The following is a 20,091-nucleotide window of genomic DNA, read 5'->3' on the forward strand; positions in this document are numbered from 1 at the left end:
AAAATGTATCAAAGTACAATGTGCATGCACACAATATGTAAGTAAATAAATAAATGTGTTACATTTTCTTGCATAAACACAAAGAGCTGTTTCCATAACTGCACAAATTATTGCACATAACATGAGTAGCTGTTATAATAAAATAACATAACATGAGTAGCTCTTTGCCTGCCTGTCTGTCTGTCTGTCTGTCTGTCCATGAGTAGTTATTTGTCTGTCTGTCAATGAGTAGCTGTCTTACTGTCTGCCTGTCTATGAGTAGCTGTCTGCCTGCCTGTCTATGATTAGCTGTCTGTCTGCCTGCCTGCCTGTCCAATTGTCCATGAGTAGCTGTATGTCTGCCTGTCTGAGTAGCTGTCTGCCTGCCTGCCTAATTGTCCATGAGTAGCTGTCTGTCTGCCTGTCTATGAGTAGCTGTCTGCCTGCCTGCCTAATTGTCCATGAGTAGCTGTCTGCCTTCCTGCCTGTCCAATTGTCCATGAGTAGCTGTCTGTCTGTCTATGAGTAGCTGTCTGCCTGCCTGCCCAATTGTCTATGAGTAGCTGTCTGTCTGTCTATGAGTAGCTGTCTGCCTTCCTGCCTGTCCAATTGTCCATGAGTAGCTGTCTGTCTGTCTATGAGTAGCTGTCTGCCTTCCTGCCTGTCCAATTGTCCATGAGTAGCTGTCTGCCTGCCTGTCCAATTCTCCATGAGTAGCTGTCTGTCTGCCTGTCTATGAGTAGCTGTCTGACTGCCTGCCTGTCCAATTCTCCATGAGTAGCTGTCTGTCTGCCTGTCTATGAGTAGCTGTCTGACTGCCTGCCTGTCCAATTCTCCATGAGTAGCTGTCTGCCTGCCTGTCCAATTCTCCATGAGTAGCTGTCTGTCTGTGAGTAGCTGTCTGCCTGCCTGCCAGCAAGTTGGTTAACAGAAAATAAATTGTTATGGCTGAGTAAAATAAAATACAATAAACACAATTTGCCTGAAAATAGATTACCCAGCTATGACCTTTTTCATGAAAAAAAATGAGTAGTGATATGGCTGACTGAGTAAAATAAAACAATCTACCTGAAAATAGATAGCTATAAGTGAAGAGCAATTTCCGCAATTTCCATTTCCACCATTTCCGCATTTCCGGAATTTCCGGAATTTCCATTTCCACCATTTCCGCAATTTCCATTTCCATTTCCAACTATTAATGGCAGCTGGGTTTCATCATTCAAATAAAATAGAATTCTGTCCGTTTAGCTATAAAATTATGTCAGGGAATAGGGATACACAGTATATGTCTTTCATTTGCATTGCATCCCCCCCCCCCCCCCCCAAGCTTTTATTTTCGTTCGAGTAATAGTACAACTCTAATAGTATTACTTATAATGTAATTAAAGATAACTTCATTCAGATTTATTTATTTTTATTTCATTTTCCAGATTTTTTTTTCTTTTTTTTTGATTTTCATTGGTGGGCCAGTCATAATGGTCCCGCGGGCCTGATGTGGCCCGCGGGCCTGAGGTTGAGTATCACTGGTCTAGACTAGTAGTTGGTTGCACAGCTGGATTAAGAATGAGAGATATGTCATTGAAAAAAAGCATTTATTAACCAAACAGTATTCTTACTGTACTGAACAGACAACATCCTTACAATTAAGGAAATTAAAGATAACACAAAACACGAGCTTCATTAAACGGAAAATCAAAAATCGAATTTTCAAGATGACAGAACAGTATAAAATTTAACCTGACAAATTCTTCAGGTTCTCCTGATTTAATGAAACTGCTGTCCCACCTGGAAATGTACTTTCTGTTTATATAGCTACACTATACAGCTTAAACATTTTAACAAAGAACTTGTTTTAACCAAAACCACATCACAGTACCTTGAAAGATATTTTTAATTATACATTCAGTCTGCAGAGGGCACTGCATGCTTCATAAACAAATAAACAAATAAAAAATAAAACAAAATCCCATTTTTAATCATTTAAAATAAATGATGCTGGGATAATATACAAGATTTTTGCCATCTGGTGTTTTCAACTTGAAAAAAATAATAAAAGTTTTCACTTTCTGTAACAAGTGTAAGTAAACTGCAAATCTAAAACAAACTTTGCACAAGAAATTGGAATGGATTCCGTTGTCCTCTTTACCGTGTGGGTTCAACTGCAAGGAGAGTAGAGGGAGATAGAGTTAATTCTTCTAATCTTAGGTCAGGTGTACAGTATTAAAGGAAACGGGTGTGCAACAGATCGATTTAATAGATTATACAAAATAATCAATTTGAATTGATGGAAAAAAGACTACATTTAGTTTAAAATTCAGACGGGTCTGAAGTGAGTTGTGCTGTACTGTACTGTACTGTCAGGCTAATCACCACCACTCAAAAAAGTAAGCAATAGACAAAAAGAATAAAATAAATAATATACATTTTTGACAGTAATCATAGTCAAAAACGTATTATTTCCATTATGACCCATAGACAGGACGATTCGCCCTATTTTGGCTGTTCAGTCAGTGACAGTCTCCTAGACTGTAACCATATACCAGTGTTAGTTGACTGGAGGACTAGAGGAACCTTTTTCTTTGTCTTCTTTAGAAGTAGAAGCGTGGCTTGAGGCTACCCGACTGCTGTTGTGGTCAATGAACGGTCATATAATATGAATCAAGACAATCCATAAAAGGTACTTACTGTACGAGGAGATGTCGATCTGGTCGGGCAGCTCAGTGATGTTCACTTCAAAGCGCTGCTGCACACTGTGGAGTGTGCGGATGTCGGTCTCGTCTGCCACAAATGTGATCGCAAGGCCTCTGGTACCAAATCTGCCTGCTCTGGCAACCTGGAGAAAAAGAAAAGATGTGATGTTTTTAAAACTCTTTCAACCTGTCCTGGTTTTGGGGCATGTCATGATAATAGCAAAGATAGCCTATCTACAAGCTTGTTTACATACTTGCGACGTGTTGTAAGCTTGTTACATAACTATTTTACAATGAAGTATAACCCAGTACATATGGTGAGATATGGACTGTACAGGCTTCCCAGATAATTGAGGAGTAGTTTAATTCAACTTGCTTGTTGAAGTGACAATTATTTAAATATATATATTATTATTAAAACCTGACATCCCTAGTCTAATCAGTCCCTGATAGGATATATTGAATACGAAGGAGTTCAATGCAGACAGTTAACAATTATTCTCCCGATTGGTTCAATGGTTCTGCTTGGTGTCACGTTTCTAGTAGTCTCGTGTATAGTCAGACAACTATTCCACAATCTCCGAATGCTATATAGAGTCTGGAACTACACCTCCCGAAAGACGAGTAAGGAAGCTGCCATTTCCGTTCACGAAAATATATTTTAAAATATCTTTAGAGCTTTTTCTTTTTTGCTAAGCAACAAGCTATATATGCTTAGATGATTTCTATTTATATTAGGATAAATTTGCGCAACTGTAAAGACAAAACGGAAGTGGGGAGCAGACCAGTATCCACTTCCGCGTTATAGTTTACTCATGACAGCTCTTTCGTTGCTCCAGAATGTATGATGGAAGCGTTTGAAAATTGCGAGAGGCAACAGTCTGGTAACGCAAGACGATGTTTCTAGCAACATGGCTACCGGTGTGATCGCTGTGCTGTTTACCAATACATACACCCTTCTGGAGCCCAGTTAAAAAAACAAGAAAGATTCGTTTTTTTGCTGATTGCACAACAGGGGTATTGGAAACGGAAAGTGAAGCAAAAGTGGACGGTCAATGTTTTATTCAATTCCTACCCTGTGTAGGTAAGTGTCCGAGTCCTCAGGCATGTCGTAATTGAAGGCAATGTTGACCCGCTCAATGTCCATCCCGCGTCCAAAAAGGTTGGTGGCCACCAGGATCCGGCGCTGGAAGTCTTTGAACTGCTGGTAGCGTGACAGTCTACAGAGGTAATGAGGGGGAGGGGATGAACAACAACACCACACAGTGTCATGTATTTCTGTGTGGTTGGGAAATAAAGAACCATTTTATTCTTAACCCATTAATCGATTCTACAAAATGTCTTCTGAATCATGACAGTTTTCTGAAATACCTCATGTTTCTATATCAGTGGTGCTCAATATTTAATGTCAAGGACCCACAGAATTATACTGTATGTATTTGGCCTCCGACCCATCTGAAAATATGTAGTTCCAGGGACGCCCCCGGAAGCAAAGAATTGAGTAAAAACGTTCACTCATTTGCGCCACATTTTCAAGATTTTTTTCAATAGCTAAAGTAGAACGGAATGCTTAAAACACCAAAAGGGGTTTCTGCCCAAAATGGGGTTTAAAGCTGCAATCTGTAAGATCTACAGTATGTCCAAAACTGTCCCAAAATAACCTACCTACAATCTCTAAATTATGAGCATGTAGAATCGGCTATTTTCAGCCACACAACTATACTATAGAATAAGCGTTACCGTTCTGCCTGGTCCATCCCGCTGTGGATTGCGATGGCAGGGAAGTTCTGTTCCATCAGCAGCTGGGCCAGAGCCACGCAGCGAGGGACGGACCTCACAAAGATCACCACCTGGACAACAACACATTCGTTTTTTTGTGGCTGTGATTAAACATGCTGGTACCACATGCATAAGACGCATGAGAATTGAGATCCCTTGGTTATTTTTTTTACATACTTGCAGTACTAATTGGGCATTAGCCGAGTCGGTACCCAGGCTTTTATTTTCGTTCGCGTTCGGCTCCAAAAAATGAAAGCCTGTGAAAAACGCAAAAGCCCCCAGTGCAGCTCTCCAACGTTGAAGCACTACTGGGCCCTAGTGGTAAGAGGTGGTGACTGCAGGCGGACCCGTGGAGTTATGACGAGGAAACCCCCGTGCAGCATGGGGTTTAACATTGAGCGCCCGTTTGCACTTCCGTATTTTGGGCACCGAATTTTGGTGCCCAAATCGAAAAAAATGCGGAAGTAGACGGTTCTTCCGGGTGCTTCAAAACTGTTCCCACGAACATGAAAATGTTCCCACGAATTAAGAGCATGGCCTCTGGAACACAATTTAGACTATCATGAGTCACAGACAAACAACGGGGGAGTCGGTGATCCATCATACTTTCTTCCAGTGGCAGGAGAAACTCAGGGGTAAAGTAGTCTTTGAATTATGTAATTTGTACAGATGAGATGTTACTCTGGTGATTAGATTATTGTATATAGCAATACTGACAGGCTAATAGAAGATATTTAATAAATACAGGCTGTTGTATCATCAAATAGTTTTGTCTTTGTCGACCAATAATTTGTTGTCGATTAGTTCTTTGTTAATATATATATTTTTCCTGTAAGCTCTGTATTAAATCCTTTCAATTTCACCAGTTTATAACTTTATAACAAAATTGATTTGTTCAATCAACCCTGAATGAAGTCAGCTGAGAAAAATCACCTGATTGAACTCCAGCACATCGAGCAGGTCAATCAGCTTCCTGTTCTTGTCGCCGTCCTTCAGCTTGACGTAGTGCTGCTGCAACCCGTGAAGGGTCAACTTGGTCTCGTTGTCCACAAAGATCTCCATCGGCTGGAGAAAGAAGGGTTTGGACGGTGTTTTAAGGTAAGGGTGGAGAAGGAAGGGGTTGGACGGTGTTTTAAGGTAAGGGTGGAGAAGGAACTGGTTGGACAGTGTTACGTAAGGGTGTGGCGGGCGGGGAAGGTCAAGGTGAGTTTAGTTTGTTAGCATTTCAGACAGGAGTTATATGTTGTGTGTGTGTGTGTGTGTGGTGCATGAAACAGTATGTGTTGAGGTGAATGTGAGGTTAAGTAAAACAAACTACACATCTCTGGGCTTTAAGAGCTTGCTACAGTATATTCAAACATGTTAATGCTAATCAGTCTAACTGAAGAATATCATGAATGTACTTCAAGATAAGTGCAGATTTCTACCTCAAAGTACCTCGAAAATGTAAGTCAAACCACTGCTAATCAAACACCGTCTAATCCATTCACACACTATCGCACCCCAATTATTTATAAATTATTACCAGTCTAGCTGGTTGGTCCGTCAGTTGGTCGGTTGACAAGTTAGTCAGTTTTCAAAAGAATCCAATCATGTTTGTGAAATTATATCATTTAAACTAGTCCAAGGAAGCCTAAATGTATACCCATATCACATATGTCATCAATTATATTCTGAATTCCAATTTGAATTATTTAGCACCATCTAATATAATGCTGTATAGGGCGTCGCAGTCCCGCCCCCTACCAGGGCCCAGGAAATTATTCCCTGTTCATTTTCCTCATAGACATTTCAAAAAGTATTTATTTAAAGACCTTTAAGCCTCGTACAAAGCTAACTCGAGTTGTGACAAATCTTGACAACAAACTCTCAAAAAATGTTGGGCCGAACTAATAATTAGAAAGAAGAAGAAAACGGCAGGTTTTTCTTGTTTTTCTTCTTTGTAATTATTTGTTCGGCCCAAAATGTTGTGTTTGTTGTAAACGTCTTTAAATAAATACTTTTTGAAAAGCCTATGGAAAAAATTAACGGGGAATTCACTTCTGGGTCTCACGTCGTCATGAAAGGGGACTGCGACGCTCTATACTTTAATAGACTTGGACACTACACATCCGTCTTCATGCTCTCACTTCCATCATCATGTAACTCTTTGCCTGCTCCCAGTGTTCAGGATTCACGTTTGCCATTTCTTAGACCTTGTTGACAATTATTGTGCTGTAAAGAACCAAACTATTGCTACACTTTACAACTGCTGTGCTCGCCTATCTCAGGGCAGTTACCTCAACTCCATTTAAGTTGACTCGAATGACAATAAAAGTAATAGGCCTGTTCTGGCAAGGTGGCACACAGACTCGGGCTCCATTTCTTTTCACTGTCCTCCACTTTGCTGGGAAAAGTAATTAACTACAGAGGCTTCAAGAGCTAGAATCACTATGGCCTGGTTCTCTCTCTGGGGCTTTACTTCAGTGTTTCTATTAGAAGACTATTGTAGGTGAGAATGTTTCCTTGTTGTAATTTAATTCCTGTACATTCAGCCACATGGTGTGGTAACTGTGGTTATACCTCAGGGGGAAGGCCTGCCTAACAACATAGAATGAAGCTTGAGGTTTTTGAACAATGCAGAGGAAAGATTTCACTGCCAGGATTATAGAGCAGTTTCTTTGATAAGTTCACATGAAAAAGTACAACCTTGAATCTGTGGTAGTACTTAATTATTTGATAGCCACTTGAAGTTCCCTATATATATTCGATTGTATTATCCAATTTATCCCATACATTATCTTCATCTGTCTTACATTTTCTAGCAATGGTGAGGCCGTTGGTTCTGGAAATAAAGTAAAACTTTGAATATTTCACTAATGAAAGCTCATTGCCAAGAGGGCAAATATGCTAAATATGGCCAAAACCAGGTTGTGTAGGAAACACTAATTGCAGTGGTACCAAATGTAAGTGTTTCACAAAGCACACATGGTATGCTTTGACTATAATTATCTTAGCTAATTTAGTTATCACTGGCTAAGACGTTTTCTTGGAATAAGGAGATATTTCTTTCTTGCTAGTAGCTCGCATTTATGGAGGTCTTAAGGCAACATAGACGGTGACATGTTGCCAGTCCACTCCAAAAGGCATGGCAGAGTGGGGAAAGGGGTAGAGGAGGCGTTGAGAGAGGAACGAGAGAGAGAGGTGTGGGTGATGCAAGAGATGAGGCGTAATTAATTACATCTTGCATGAACTTTCTGCAGACAGGACGGATCTCTTTACTCAGGGTGGCACTGAACATCATGACCTGCTTCTCATGGGGCGTCATGCGGAAAATCTCCTGGACATCTCTGCGCATGTCTGGAAGAGGGTGGAAGAACACCTCGATTAGAATCAATATATTCACTCTGTGGCTGGAAAAAGAACATTGGAGCTTAAACAAGCGAAGTATTCATGAGCTCTCGGTTTGCAGCATGTGTACAAATTCATAATGCAGCATACAGCAGTCGTCACTGGTCAGACAGACGACTACTAAAATACCAACAACCATAATACCACCAACAACAGACAATATCAAAACACATCAACGGAATTACACACCTATACACCACATATCATAAACGTATGAACTCTTATAAAGGCCTTTGCAAACAAAACAAACATCAACTCAAATAACACATATAGCCATTCACTGCATGTGGAACCGATGCAGAATGTATACATTCCATGTAAACCAGTGTGTACAGTATACACACAGTATACAGTATACTACATTCGCTTATGTAGCAAATCATTTTCACAAACTCACAATTTCATGGAACTGAAAAGTGGAAACACTGTACATACTATTTCAGCATCATATGGCCCAAAACAGCTACTCAACGTCTGTATAATAGGCATATTGTTGGTCAGGGGTAACCTTTGAACCATCTCATTGATTACACATGGTGTTGCAAACACATTTCAGCTGTGAGGCCCGGGTAATGTGCTAGCTAATCACACACTGAATCTGATGTTTGGATATTGTTACATCTTCTCAAAACTTTACATTAATTCCAAAAATGGGAATGAACAGAGTTGATGGTGACGTTATTTAGTCATAAGTCAATACTTGTTTTTTTCAATCATAGGTCTGTAGGAGGCCAACCGTATATAAGAGGGTCAAGTATGTGTGTCTGTGTGATTGTCCAGAGCTAATCTTGCTTACTACTAGATCAATTGCTGCCAAATTTACAATGACGCAACTTAACCCATTCTAGACGGGAACCCCTTTTGGTGTTTTAAGGATTATTTTGCAGATATACAAGCTCATAGCGTGGCACCGAGTGCTGCAATACGAGCTTGTATATCTGCTATTTTTGAAAAATCTGGTGCAAGTCTTTGAATATATATTCTTTCAGAGTGAACGTTTTAAAAATTTTAGATGGGGTCGGTGGCCAATTACATATCATTTTTGGGGTCTTTGACATGAAATATTGAGCACCACTGATATAGAAACATAGGTATTTCAGAAAACTGTCATGATTTAGAAGACATTTTTTAAATATCTACGTCAGGCCTAAATCATGGCTTAAGCACTTGAATTTTTTTATTTTTTTTTAAATATAATATTTCATGAATTTAATTCTCACCAAGCTGTTCGAGCATCTTGTCACATTCGTCCAGGATGAAGTGTTTGATGTGACGCAGGTTGAGCATCTTGGTGCGGGCCAGGGCCATGATTCGTCCCGGTGTTCCCACCACCACGTGGGGACAGTTCTTCTTCAGGACCTCCGCGTCTTTCTGGATGGACAGACCTCCGAAGAACACCGCTACCTGGAGAGACACACGTGGAGATGGGATGCATTACAAAGGATCATCGCCTCGGGGAGGCAGTGTTGTAGAATTGTACAGATGTTGGCTGGACTAGAGCAGGGGTTGTCAAACCTTTTCAGGACAAAGATGTGTAAAGAAAAAAGCAGACCTACAAGCATAGTGTGACACAAAGTGTTGCGTTTTGAACTTGTATGTCTGCTATTTTTTAATAACCATAAAATATTGTGGTTATTGTTTGAGAACCACTGGACTAGAAGATGAGCACACAGTCCATACCAGTACGGTGGGCATGTATTTGGAGAATCTCTCATACTCCTTGCTGATCTGAAACGCCAACTCTCTGGTGTGGCACATCACCAGGACGGACACCTAAAGAAAGAAAGGCGCGTGAGTCGAATGAAACATGTTGTTTGTGTTGTTTTTGGCAGCAAATTTTGATTTTCTTGAATAGTTTGTTATGTTTGAGTGTGTAATGTTACCTGTCCAGTGACGGGCTCCAGCTGCTGTAAAGTGGCCAGAACAAACACAGCAGTCTTGCCCATTCCAGACTTTGCCTGACAGAGGGCATCCATGCCAAGGATGGCTTGAGGTATGCACTCATGCTGGACTGCAAGAACAATGTACACCACCAAGATTATGTCTTCAGGACAATACATCCTCATGTATTCCATGAAACAACAAGGTATTTTTTTAATTAAGTTTCAGTTTATGTGTCTAGAAAATATTTTTTATTTATTTTATCCCACAATTTTGTAACCCATTTTTTCACCCAGTGTCAGTCAATTATCTAATGCAATCCTGGGTTGCAGGAGTTTCCCTGGTTGGTTGTAGCGCGTGGAACAACACGTTATTCCAACCAGTTCCTTTCCCTTCCAACTCCTAATACAAATATTAACCTAAAGCATTTATTTTCAGAAAATGGCAACTGATCAAAAATAAATAACAAATAGTTTTTTCTGATTTTGAATAATGCAAAGTTCATACACATTTTCTTTTTTTCTATAACACAGTTCATGTTTTAACCCATTCTGGGCGGGAACCCCTTTTGGTGTTTTAAGTATTATGTTATACTTTAGCTATTTTTGAAAAATCGTGAAAATGAATATATATGAATATATATTCTTTCAGGGCGAAAGAAGCACAGATGAGTTAAAAACGTTCGCTCTGAAATAGAATATATAAGATTTGCACATTTTCACGATTTTTCAATAGCTAAAGTATAACATAACACCAAAAGCGATTCCCGTTCTGGTTCTGAATGGGTTAAATATTGATGAAACCCACAGGCCCACTTAACCACTTTCAATTTAACGTAAAAATATATAGCAAGAAAAATCTACAAGCTCACAAAGCGTCGCACCACGAGACGTGAGCTTGCAGATCGGCTATTTTTTTTTACTTTGAATTTTTGTGTGACACTGTAGTATGACGAAGTAGGGTATTATTTGAAAAACATAAAAAGTTGAAATGTGGAGATGCATTCATTGATACAAGGCTTCTTTCTGCTTATGGATCCACTCTAAAGTTTACTTAAATCAGCATCACTATATGTCTGGCAGCCATTTCATTCCACTGTTTGTTGAATTCAAACAAATACTCATTCTAACTTAATGAATCTGATCACCTGAACCAAATGTAATTTAACGAGGAAAAGAATAAAACCCACTGCTGTGGGCGTCACAGTCTGCAAAAAGGACCAGCTGGATGGGAAAACAAACTGGTGCTACATTAATTAACAAAATCAGGGTTGTTCCTCCAAATATTGGTTTCTGAACACTTTCTAAATTAACCAATGAAAAGTATTAACAAGACCTGGACATTGGATCCTTCGGAACCCCGCCCCCCCCCATTCTTTTTACATAAAGTGACCTTTTGGGACAATAATTCTCACCCTCAGACGGATGCTCAAAGCCACAGTCCACTATAGCCCTCAACAGCTCCGGCTTGAGCAGGAAGTCTCTGAACCCGGAGGAGTGAATGGAGACGTAGGAGCCCTTCATCCCCTCCTTGGGATCCAGGAGATCCACTAGGCTCGCTGCGTCCACGTCCACCTCGTCGTCATCGTAGTCCAGGAGCTCATTCTCATTCACGTCGTTCAGCGACATCCTGACTGACCGGAGACGACAAGGGGAGTACAGGCCAGTGTTGATTTCATGTCGACAATGTTCGTCGACTACCATTTTTCGAACATGTTCGTGGACTACCATTTTTCAGACTGATAAACTAAATGGAAGCTAAAATGAAAACTAAGCTATGATGACTAAAACTAAAGACTAAATATATTGACAATTTTGTAGACAAATAAAAACTGGACTAAAATGTTAGGAAGGGACTAGTGGACAAGAGATCCAGTACAAGTCATTTTACACTTGGTTGCTTGCTGAAAATAGCAGATCGGCTATTTTCAGCAAGTGTAAAAATCAGTCATTGCGACGGCATCAAGGCCCGCCAAAACACATTTTTGTCGACTAAATCAACTGTAGATTTAGTCTCATGACATTTAATCGACTAAAACTAAACTAACAGTAACACATTCCAGGTGACTAAAGTGTGACTAAAACTACATTAAGTTTTATTCCAAAGACTATGACTATGTAGGCAGAATGTATCAGTGTGAAGTAATATAAATAAGCACAATGGAAAGCACAGGTGTGAATGTAAATATGAGTGTGCAAGACAGTGGAACCAAATGGAAATGGTCCATTTATAGTTCCACTTTTTTAGCTTTGTCATGTTTTTACAAATATTTTACCTGTAGCACTTTGAGATTTGTTTCAAGTGCATTATAAATAAAAATGTATTATTATAACTTAGACCCCCCCCCCCCCCCACCCACCCACTGTATGTGATCTTATATTAGCCATTAATTGATACGTCGTGTGATCATACTAGTGCAACCGGGAAATTCTGGCAGAAGCCCCTGAGGGGTTATTTCTCCATTCTGCGATCCTAAGTGAATACACAAATTTCAATGCTGCACGCATGGTTCAATGTAAAGGTGTATGCACAACATAACATGCATGCATATAGTAAGTAACATGCATGCACAGCTACAGTATAGTAACATGCATGCACCATGGAGGGCTTGTAGCTCTAAATTACAAAAAATAAAATAAAAATGGCACATAATGCACATTGCACGCTACAGAGGCAATCACATGTCAAAACACAGCTGCAGAAGCTCACGTTTAATAGCGAGACTAACAATCCAATCGGGTTTACAATTACAATGTATTCATTGTTACCGTAATTGCCCCTTATTGTTCATGTCTAAATGCTAATGCATCGTTGAGTGAACTTTACAAACTGTTGTAAACGAACTATAACAAACTATTCATTCATAGTTCATACCTGAATTGTTTAGAAACGGCCACCGCGACGCGTGTAAAGTTAAGCGCTATCGAAGTTTGCACACCACTTACGTCATCAGCACGCGCGCCGACTTCTGCGAACAGAGGAAAGACCCCACCACAACAATAGCACGTCCAGTAACATGCCTGTCTGGAATATAGTTCAGAATCAGAACTTCAGGAGAGGAGAGAAGAAGGAGCTGCAATATCTTAACTAGAACGTTTTGATTTCAACGTTACACGTTTGAAAGGTAAACCTGAACTTAACATCACCGAACGGATGTATTTATCTCTATCCTTAATCCTGTCTGATGATATTGCTATTAACGTTAGCGTTAGGTCGTCGCGGCATAATGTTTTTGACAACACGTGTTTGAACGCACAGACATGTCAATACCCCAGGCCGGGTGGTGGAAGTCTGGAAGAATACTCGTATTTGTTTTATTATTTGTATTATAAAAATCTTATTGGAGTTGAAATACAGAAGTGTTGGCACCATAGCTCTGGTCCATAGAGCTATGGACCAGAGCTATTGGTACCTAAATGTACTTCAATACAGTATAAATCTTAAAGCGAAGAGGGTGAGGTTCCAAAAGGGGATAATTTAACATTAACCTCAGTAAAACAATACCTAAACCCTATGTACCTTTAACCTCACAGAACTATGCCCAACCGACTACTTTTCCAAGGCCTTGTGTGGCTGTGCCTACTCTGTTTTGGTGCCCAGTATTCGCCCTGAAACATGACTGCCATGATAATGAATACGAGAGTCATGAACCATGGCTAAGTATTCCCTAGCCTAATATGTTCCCTCAGTCCCTACGCAGGGACAGAGGGAACATATTTGGCTAAGTATTCCCTAGTTCCTGCTTTTCTGAGGCCTGGTGCCCAAGTTATTTCTAGCTCTATTTTGGTGCCCCCCCTTCCTGTAACCAAATTTGATCTACAGTACCTATTATTGGACTGTACTGCATTAATGTCTTACAACTTTTTTTGTTTCAGCTTGTAAAGGTGGAGCTGATTTTAAATAGTTCATGTGATGCTGGGCAGAGTAATCTAGTAAGAGAGTGGCGATACTAGTGTTGACTCCCATTGTTGTAACAATGGAATGGGAAGTGCTCATTCTATCTCAATAGGATAGTTCCAGCCATAGGAGCAATGTTTGGAACTATAGCCCATAGGCACCCGCTTTGCGGCAAGATCAAACTCTTCGCCACTCTCTTACTACTGGATTGCTCTGATGCTGGGTAGCTGAACCTGTCAACCTGTAGCCTGGGCAGGCTAACCCTTTCGGGTTTATGAACCGGCCGGGAGTGGAATGGTGGATGGTAACTTTCGTCATGATCATAATTTTAGGGCCTACCCAATAAAATAGATGCAGCGTAGTTTTGCTGATTATTAAAATATAAATATGACTGTACATACCATACCATACCATCTTTATTTCTATAGCACATTTAAATAACAACAAGTTGTACCAAAGTGCTTTACAATAAAATAATAAAAATCACAACTTCATTTAAAAACAAACAACATACAGTACACAGTGTCACTTTCAACATCAAAAGCTCATACTATGCTTGGAAAAGCCAAAGAATAAAAGTATGTCTTGAGGCGTGATTTAAACACCTGAAGAGTGGGGGCTTGTCTTATGTGCAGAGGCAGCTCATTCCAGAGCTTGGGAGCTGCCACTGCAAAAGCCCGGTTCATGACTGTAATATGACTGTACATCACTGTACTTTGATATCAATGAAAAAGCGCTAGGATGTGTAGTGTACACACGTCGTCGCAATCAGTCAGTTGGATTAGTTATGACGTTCCCACACATCGTACGGTCTGAATGTGTTAAGAGTGAGTCATTAATCATTTATAATATTAATAAGTTCTCATCTTTATGTTTTCACAGCCATGTCGTGTTTCAGTGGTGATCCAAACTTTTGCCCCGAATGTGGAAATGTCCTCCCATTACCAGGGATGCAAGACACTGTTACTTGTCCCCGCTGTGCCTTCAGCATCCCTGTACAAGGTACAATTATTTACCATAGTCTACATTCTTAGTTCAGAGACTTGGAGCTACAACCAGGGTTGCCAATTCGGCTTATTTCCCGCCAATGTTGGCTTTCTTTCCCCAGAGTTGCAGGTTTTTCCCCCCTGAGTCGCGGGTTGTGTTTTTTTGGGCTTGTTTTAAAAATGCAGTGAAAAATTCAGACAATTATAGTTACCTTGTAATGTCGATTAATTTGTGTCCAAAAGGTTAGAAAAACGTAAATAACTATTCTGGAGAATCTGGACTTCCTAAAAAGAGCGTTGGAATATTCCACCTCATTCAAAATGCTACAGCCAGAGTTCTCACTGAAACGCATTATTTGCTCTCTAGTATGATACTGAATTTATTTAAAATACTACTTACTATTTCCAGTAGCTATCATGTGTGTTTTTAGCTATAGTCTCTCAATTAAGGATTTATTCAGTAATCAGCATGCCTATTTAAAGGCTAATTCAAAACTTGCGCTCAATACAATGTTATGGCAGCCACAATGAATATATCAAAGATTAGCATATCGATATATGCAAGACTCTTAAGTTAAAGATTACCCACAAAATATTTTCAAACCAAAAAAACTGTTCTACTACAGTCACCATGCAACATTAGATTATACATTTGTGTAACAGAGCAGCACAGATTATTTTTAAACCCCCGAGGACAGCGTTAATTCATTCACAGGCCAACACAATACAACATTATGCGTGTGAGACAGAGCAAGAAGGGAGGTGGCAGAGCTGTATGCCTACCTGATGGTAAGGTGTTTCTTCATCCTGTGTTCGTGTGTGGAATGAGTGTGATGTGTGACACGTGTACAGAGATGTATGTCAATGAGACAAGTGTGTGGTGGAATCACTAAGGAGTCCCGAGGTAGTTGTTTGAGAGAAATAGAAAGACGGAAATGGAGAAAAGGAAAGTCAGAAAAGTCAACTCTTTTATGATCGATTTAAGCCTCACATTCAAAATGCTCCTCTTGGGATTCCACACTGTTTCAGAGCCTTTTCATAAATTCAACGGCTGTACTTCCTAAAATTTGAACTACGGTAACCAATCACTTACTTACACCTTATCTTAAACCGTAAGGGAAAGAAAAACTTGCGTGAGAAATGAGTCATCGTCAACCTTTTATTTCAATTCGGAGTACAATTGAGGGGCAGGCCCTCATTTTCAATGTAGCCGGATACAGAACACAAATTAACAATATACAAGTCAGCAATGTTACAACAGAAATCTTAAATATACAAATCAGAAAACGTATACGTAAAACGATACCAAAACTAAAGAACTATAAGAGATAGACAGATAATTAATGAAAACAATTACAATGTTGAGCAAAAGTGCTGGAAATAATTTCCCTGAATTGTCCCAGGGAAGGCAGTGATGTGATTTTTAAGGACTTCTGGATCTCATTCCAATCAAAAGGAGAGAATGCTGCTTTACCTAGCTTTGTGTTAGGAGATGGAACCTTGAGGATCAGGAAGACTAGAACGGGTTTGATAGGTACTACATAGAGCAAATTTAATGCCATCCTGAGATGGCTTTGAAAATGAATAAATACCAGTGCTTATCATGCCTCTCAGACAGCGAGGATAAGCCTGCGTTCCCATAGAGTGTACAATGATGGGTACCGTAACTGTCACCAATGACCATGGTGTCCATCCATGGACGGTGGACCCACGTATCAAATGCATGGAACCAAAAAATTGGCTTGGTTCATTGGGCGCCCTCCGACACCTAACATGATCCCTGTAATGCTGGAGACATCAAAACATGCAATCGGATCGCACAACTCGCATCTCTCCTTCCTTGCCTCGGCAGAATCGGCACTAGTGTCGTGGAATTACTTTAAAACCCATTTAGGCCTGACGTCGAAATAAAAAAAATAAGTCTTCTGAAAGAATATATATTCAAAGATTTGTGCCACATTTTCACGATTTTTCAAAAATAGCAGACCTACAAGCTCATAGCTAAATAATGCTTAGATAAAACACAAACGGTGTCCAGAATGGGTTAACTGTAACTGGGGGCATGATGTCACGTGCATGTGCCAGCATTGTTTTAAATAATTTTGATTGATTCAATTTAGTTAGGTTAAGTGTGCATAAGTTGTTTTAGTTAGAAATGGTACTTTATTTTGTTTCAGTCTTTCTAACTTTTCCAAGGAATACGTTGATTTATCGAACCTAAGAAAACGTAGGACATTAGACTGGATATTAGGTTATCCACCTCTGATGGTGGATGGTCTGACACGCTGATAAAATCTTAGGCTGTCCTGATTCCTGACTGTAGCTTGTGGGGTCTCATCCAATTAATCCCCCCGGGCAATCACAATTGTACAGCTGGTATAATAAATCACCTTCAAGAGGTTCTAATACACTAACACTACCCTCTCGGCACTACCAGCAGACAGATCTCACATGAACAGGCTTTGAATGAATCATCTAATCATGTGAACTTTTGATTAAACAAGGGGTTGCTTACCTTTTTTGATTTGTGTCCGATCGGATAGTTGATTCATTCAAGCCGGATCACGTGTCCTTCCTCCAAACAGAGGAAAAGATGAGCTCTGTGATTATTTATTGAGTCTCAAGTTTGGGTCACCAGATGTTAAAGCGGGGGGGGGGGGGGGTGATTTTTTTTCAGAATAGACCGAAACCAGAATCCTCATGAATTTATTCAAGTATCTGCAGTGAGTGACACACGGACATGACATTTGTTGCGTCAAGTGAATAGACAGATCGAGACCAAAGCATTTTCGGGGGTCCCCAGCCAAAAAGGTTGAGGATCCCTTCCCTAGTGGATATGTCTTGGCATATTGAAATTTAGCAGACCTATTCAGTACCACATCCTCCTGATATGGAGACCTTAAGAATCGATGCATAAAGTTACATTTTACTAGGACATTTTGTTAAGAAACATCTGCTATTCTGCTTGACCACATAAGGTTCCTAACTTCCTCCTGGAAGACATCTATGTGTCTTCAACACATTAGTTCATGTGGTGGAGAGAAAGGTCTGCTCACCATCTTGGGTGCTCCCATATATTTATTCAAAGCAGACAGTACACAACGTTTTCGACCTGCTGGAGGTCTTCGTCAGGTATACAGAGGACATGTGTGAACTATCACCCCATATATATAAAGCATTATTCAACCTGTTCTGTTGTACTGTTCTGCATGTTTTTACACCATACTGTCCATGCCTAACAAAAACAAACCTCTCAAGAACAGATTCTGTGCTACGCTACCTGGGCCCTATCTTACCTTATGCCTACATATTTGCCTCTTTTTTTTCCTTTTTTTTCCTATTTTGAAAAACATTTAAAAATAGTTCAGCTAGCCGATTGCATCGGCATATTGTGAGCTTGTAGATTGACTATTTGAACTATTTTAAAAGGTTTTTCATATACTATTAAAATAGTAAAATATGGCAAATAAGTCTAGAAATATGGGGTAAGGGGTGGCACAAGATTTAGACCTCAGTGTTCAGGTGGGAACACTAGTGGTATTGCCTGAAGCTCAAAGCACAATCTTTGGCCAATTCTAAACAAATTAAATCAATCAATGATTCCTTTACAGAATTCACACGTCAAGAAATCACCTCTACAATCGTCTTCAACCGCCTAGAACAGTCCTCCGTAGTGGTGGAAGACGAGGATTCAGAACTCAAAGGACCAGTGGTACGATTGATTGCTTTGTGTGGATGATCTGTTTATTATAATTATGTTGTGCTGTATGAAAAATTGTCTATTTTGTATTGATTGTTCGCTCTGCCAGAGACGGTATCTGAGATTTTATTAGCTTTCATTTTTGTTGTTAATTGAATAGTCTTGCTTTGTTTATTTATTTTTCTACTATTCTCTCGGGCTGTATGTGCTTCTTGTTTAGTGAAGCCACCACGCTTTCCTCAGTGATCAATAAAGGCCCCTCTTATCTTAGATTGACAGACGCTGCTCTCGCTGCAATAAAGAAGGAATGGTTTACCATACGAGGCAAATGAGATCTGCAGATGAAGGCCAGACTGTCTTCTTCACTTGCATGCACTGCAGGTAACGACTGGGTCAACATAATGTTAGGCTACTGTATGCAAGGGGTCGTTGAGCTGTGGTATATTACATATCATTGCAATCTTAGAGTACATCTTAAACAGTGTATAATCTACTGTGTATGAGAATGACTGAGTCTGATTCTTGCTAATTATTCTTAATAAAAGGAAAAGAAGACAGTCATAAAAAACGGATAAAATGAAAACCTGAGTTTTAAAAAAGGAAGTGGGGGGCACAGTGGCACAGTTTGTAGTGCTGTCGCCTCACAGCTAGAAGGTCCTGGGTTCGATTCCCGCTCTGGACGCTGTGGGTGCTGGCGGCGTGTTCTCTCCTCCGCGTCATCAGTGCCCATACCCGAGACGGGGTTAGAGAAAGGGCCTTTGTGTGTGGAGTTTGCATGTTCTCCCCGTGTCCCCTATAGGGTAGGTACCCTCACAAAAAGCATGCAGTAATCCTGGTCTCTAAACTGCCTCCCCCTGGCCAGCCGGGGCGCCTGATGGAGGGTGAAGGAACTGGTTGGAATAACGTGTTCCTTCCACGTGCTACGTCTCCAACAAGGGAAATCCCCCCCGTCAGGTGTAAAGGAGTTCAAGTCTGTTGCTCTCCCCAGGTTGGCGGAGGGTGTGTAGAGCCCAGGATCACATTAGATAATTAACACAGGTGAAAAATGGGTTACATCTCAAAACAAATAGCGAAGTAAAAACAGGGAAACAACCAATCTGACTGATTATGATTGTACAACATTTGGCTACATATAATTAATGTCGTTCACATTGCAGGTATCAAGAGAAAGAAGACTCATGAGACAACAAGACCAAGATGTGTGGATTGTGGACTGCAGCGATACATATAGCTATGCAAGACCATTCTTTAAGATGTCTGTTTAACAGTTTGCCATAATTTACTGCAGGTGAACAATAGTTGTTATCAATGTTATGTAAATGTGTGGTGTTATGGAAATTGTTTGGCCTCTTTATTCAAAATACAATGGCAATGCATTTGGTAATTGGCAATTTGGTCATGCAATTAGAAAATACACTTTGCATTATGACCATGCATTATGCAAAGTGACTAGGCAATCCTCAATTCAGTGTGAATTATTTAAAGAAAACATTTGCCGTTCAGTAAGTGGTCATGTAATTAATAAAATGCATTACCATTTGAAAAATACTTGTTATTCACTATACTTCAGTGTTTTGCATTTGGGGTTCAAATAAAATAAAAGCCTGGGTACAGAGGCTAGGGTTTAAAGGGCTTAGGCCTAATAAAACTGTCCTGTGTAAATAAAGATTTAGTTTTTTAATAAAGGATGACATGTATCAACTGTACTATTGTATTTGTGTATTGTATTAATGTATCCATTTTGCATAGAAAATCAACAAGGTAAAAAAAGGTACAGTAAATATTTATC

At 39.9% G+C, this 20,091-nt stretch overlaps 2 protein-coding genes across 2 annotated transcripts; one reads left to right on the forward strand and one right to left on the reverse strand.

Annotated features, from left to right (window-relative positions):
* Positions 1 to 1,638: 1,638 nt before the first annotated feature.
* On the reverse strand, positions 1,639 to 12,655 carry ddx39b (DEAD (Asp-Glu-Ala-Asp) box polypeptide 39B). The gene is made up of 11 exons (XM_080788104.1): positions 12,594 to 12,655; positions 11,134 to 11,352; positions 9,722 to 9,849; positions 9,519 to 9,611; positions 9,059 to 9,242; positions 7,669 to 7,787; positions 5,382 to 5,513; positions 4,410 to 4,519; positions 3,745 to 3,889; positions 2,665 to 2,812; positions 1,639 to 2,138 (listed from the first exon to the last, which is right to left on the reverse strand). The coding sequence occupies exons 2-11, from the start codon at positions 11,345 to 11,347 to the stop codon at positions 2,122 to 2,124; spliced, it is 1,290 nt and encodes a 429-aa protein (XP_080644230.1). The 5' UTR covers positions 11,348 to 11,352; positions 12,594 to 12,655; the 3' UTR covers positions 1,639 to 2,121.
* Positions 12,656 to 12,735: 80 nt separating this feature from the next.
* Positions 12,736 to 19,988, forward strand: polr1h (RNA polymerase I subunit H). The gene is made up of 5 exons (XM_080787789.1): positions 12,736 to 12,843; positions 14,499 to 14,618; positions 18,214 to 18,314; positions 18,574 to 18,683; positions 19,460 to 19,988. The coding sequence occupies exons 2-5, from the start codon at positions 14,501 to 14,503 to the stop codon at positions 19,482 to 19,484; spliced, it is 354 nt and encodes a 117-aa protein (XP_080643915.1). The 5' UTR covers positions 12,736 to 12,843; positions 14,499 to 14,500; the 3' UTR covers positions 19,485 to 19,988.
* Positions 19,989 to 20,091: the final 103 nt, after the last annotated feature.

This window comes from Protomyctophum bolini (assembly GCF_963924005.1).
Source record: "Protomyctophum bolini genome assembly, chromosome: 17".
NCBI lineage: Eukaryota > Metazoa > Chordata > Actinopteri > Myctophiformes > Myctophidae > Protomyctophum > Protomyctophum bolini.

Bases quoted from the DNA above. Each gene is read 5' to 3' on its own strand.
- ddx39b (XM_080788104.1), bottom strand. From the start codon at position 11,347: ATGTCGCTGAACGACGTGAATGAGAATGAGCTCCTGGACTACGATGAC. The intron at 9,850-11,133 runs GTGAGAATTATT...TTGTTCTTGCAG, and splicing joins CTTTGAGCATCCGTCTGAGG to TCCAGCATGAGTGCATACCT. The intron at 9,612-9,721 runs GTAACATTACAC...TTCTTTCTTTAG, and splicing joins TGGAGCCCGTCACTGGACAG to GTGTCCGTCCTGGTGATGTG.
- polr1h (XM_080787789.1), top strand. From the start codon at position 14,501: ATGTCGTGTTTCAGTGGTGATCCAAACTTTTGCCCCGAATGTGGAAAT. The intron at 14,619-18,213 runs GTACAATTATTT...ATTCCTTTACAG, and splicing joins CTTCAGCATCCCTGTACAAG to AATTCACACGTCAAGAAATC. The intron at 18,684-19,459 runs GTAACGACTGGG...TTCACATTGCAG, and splicing joins TTCACTTGCATGCACTGCAG to GTATCAAGAGAAAGAAGACT.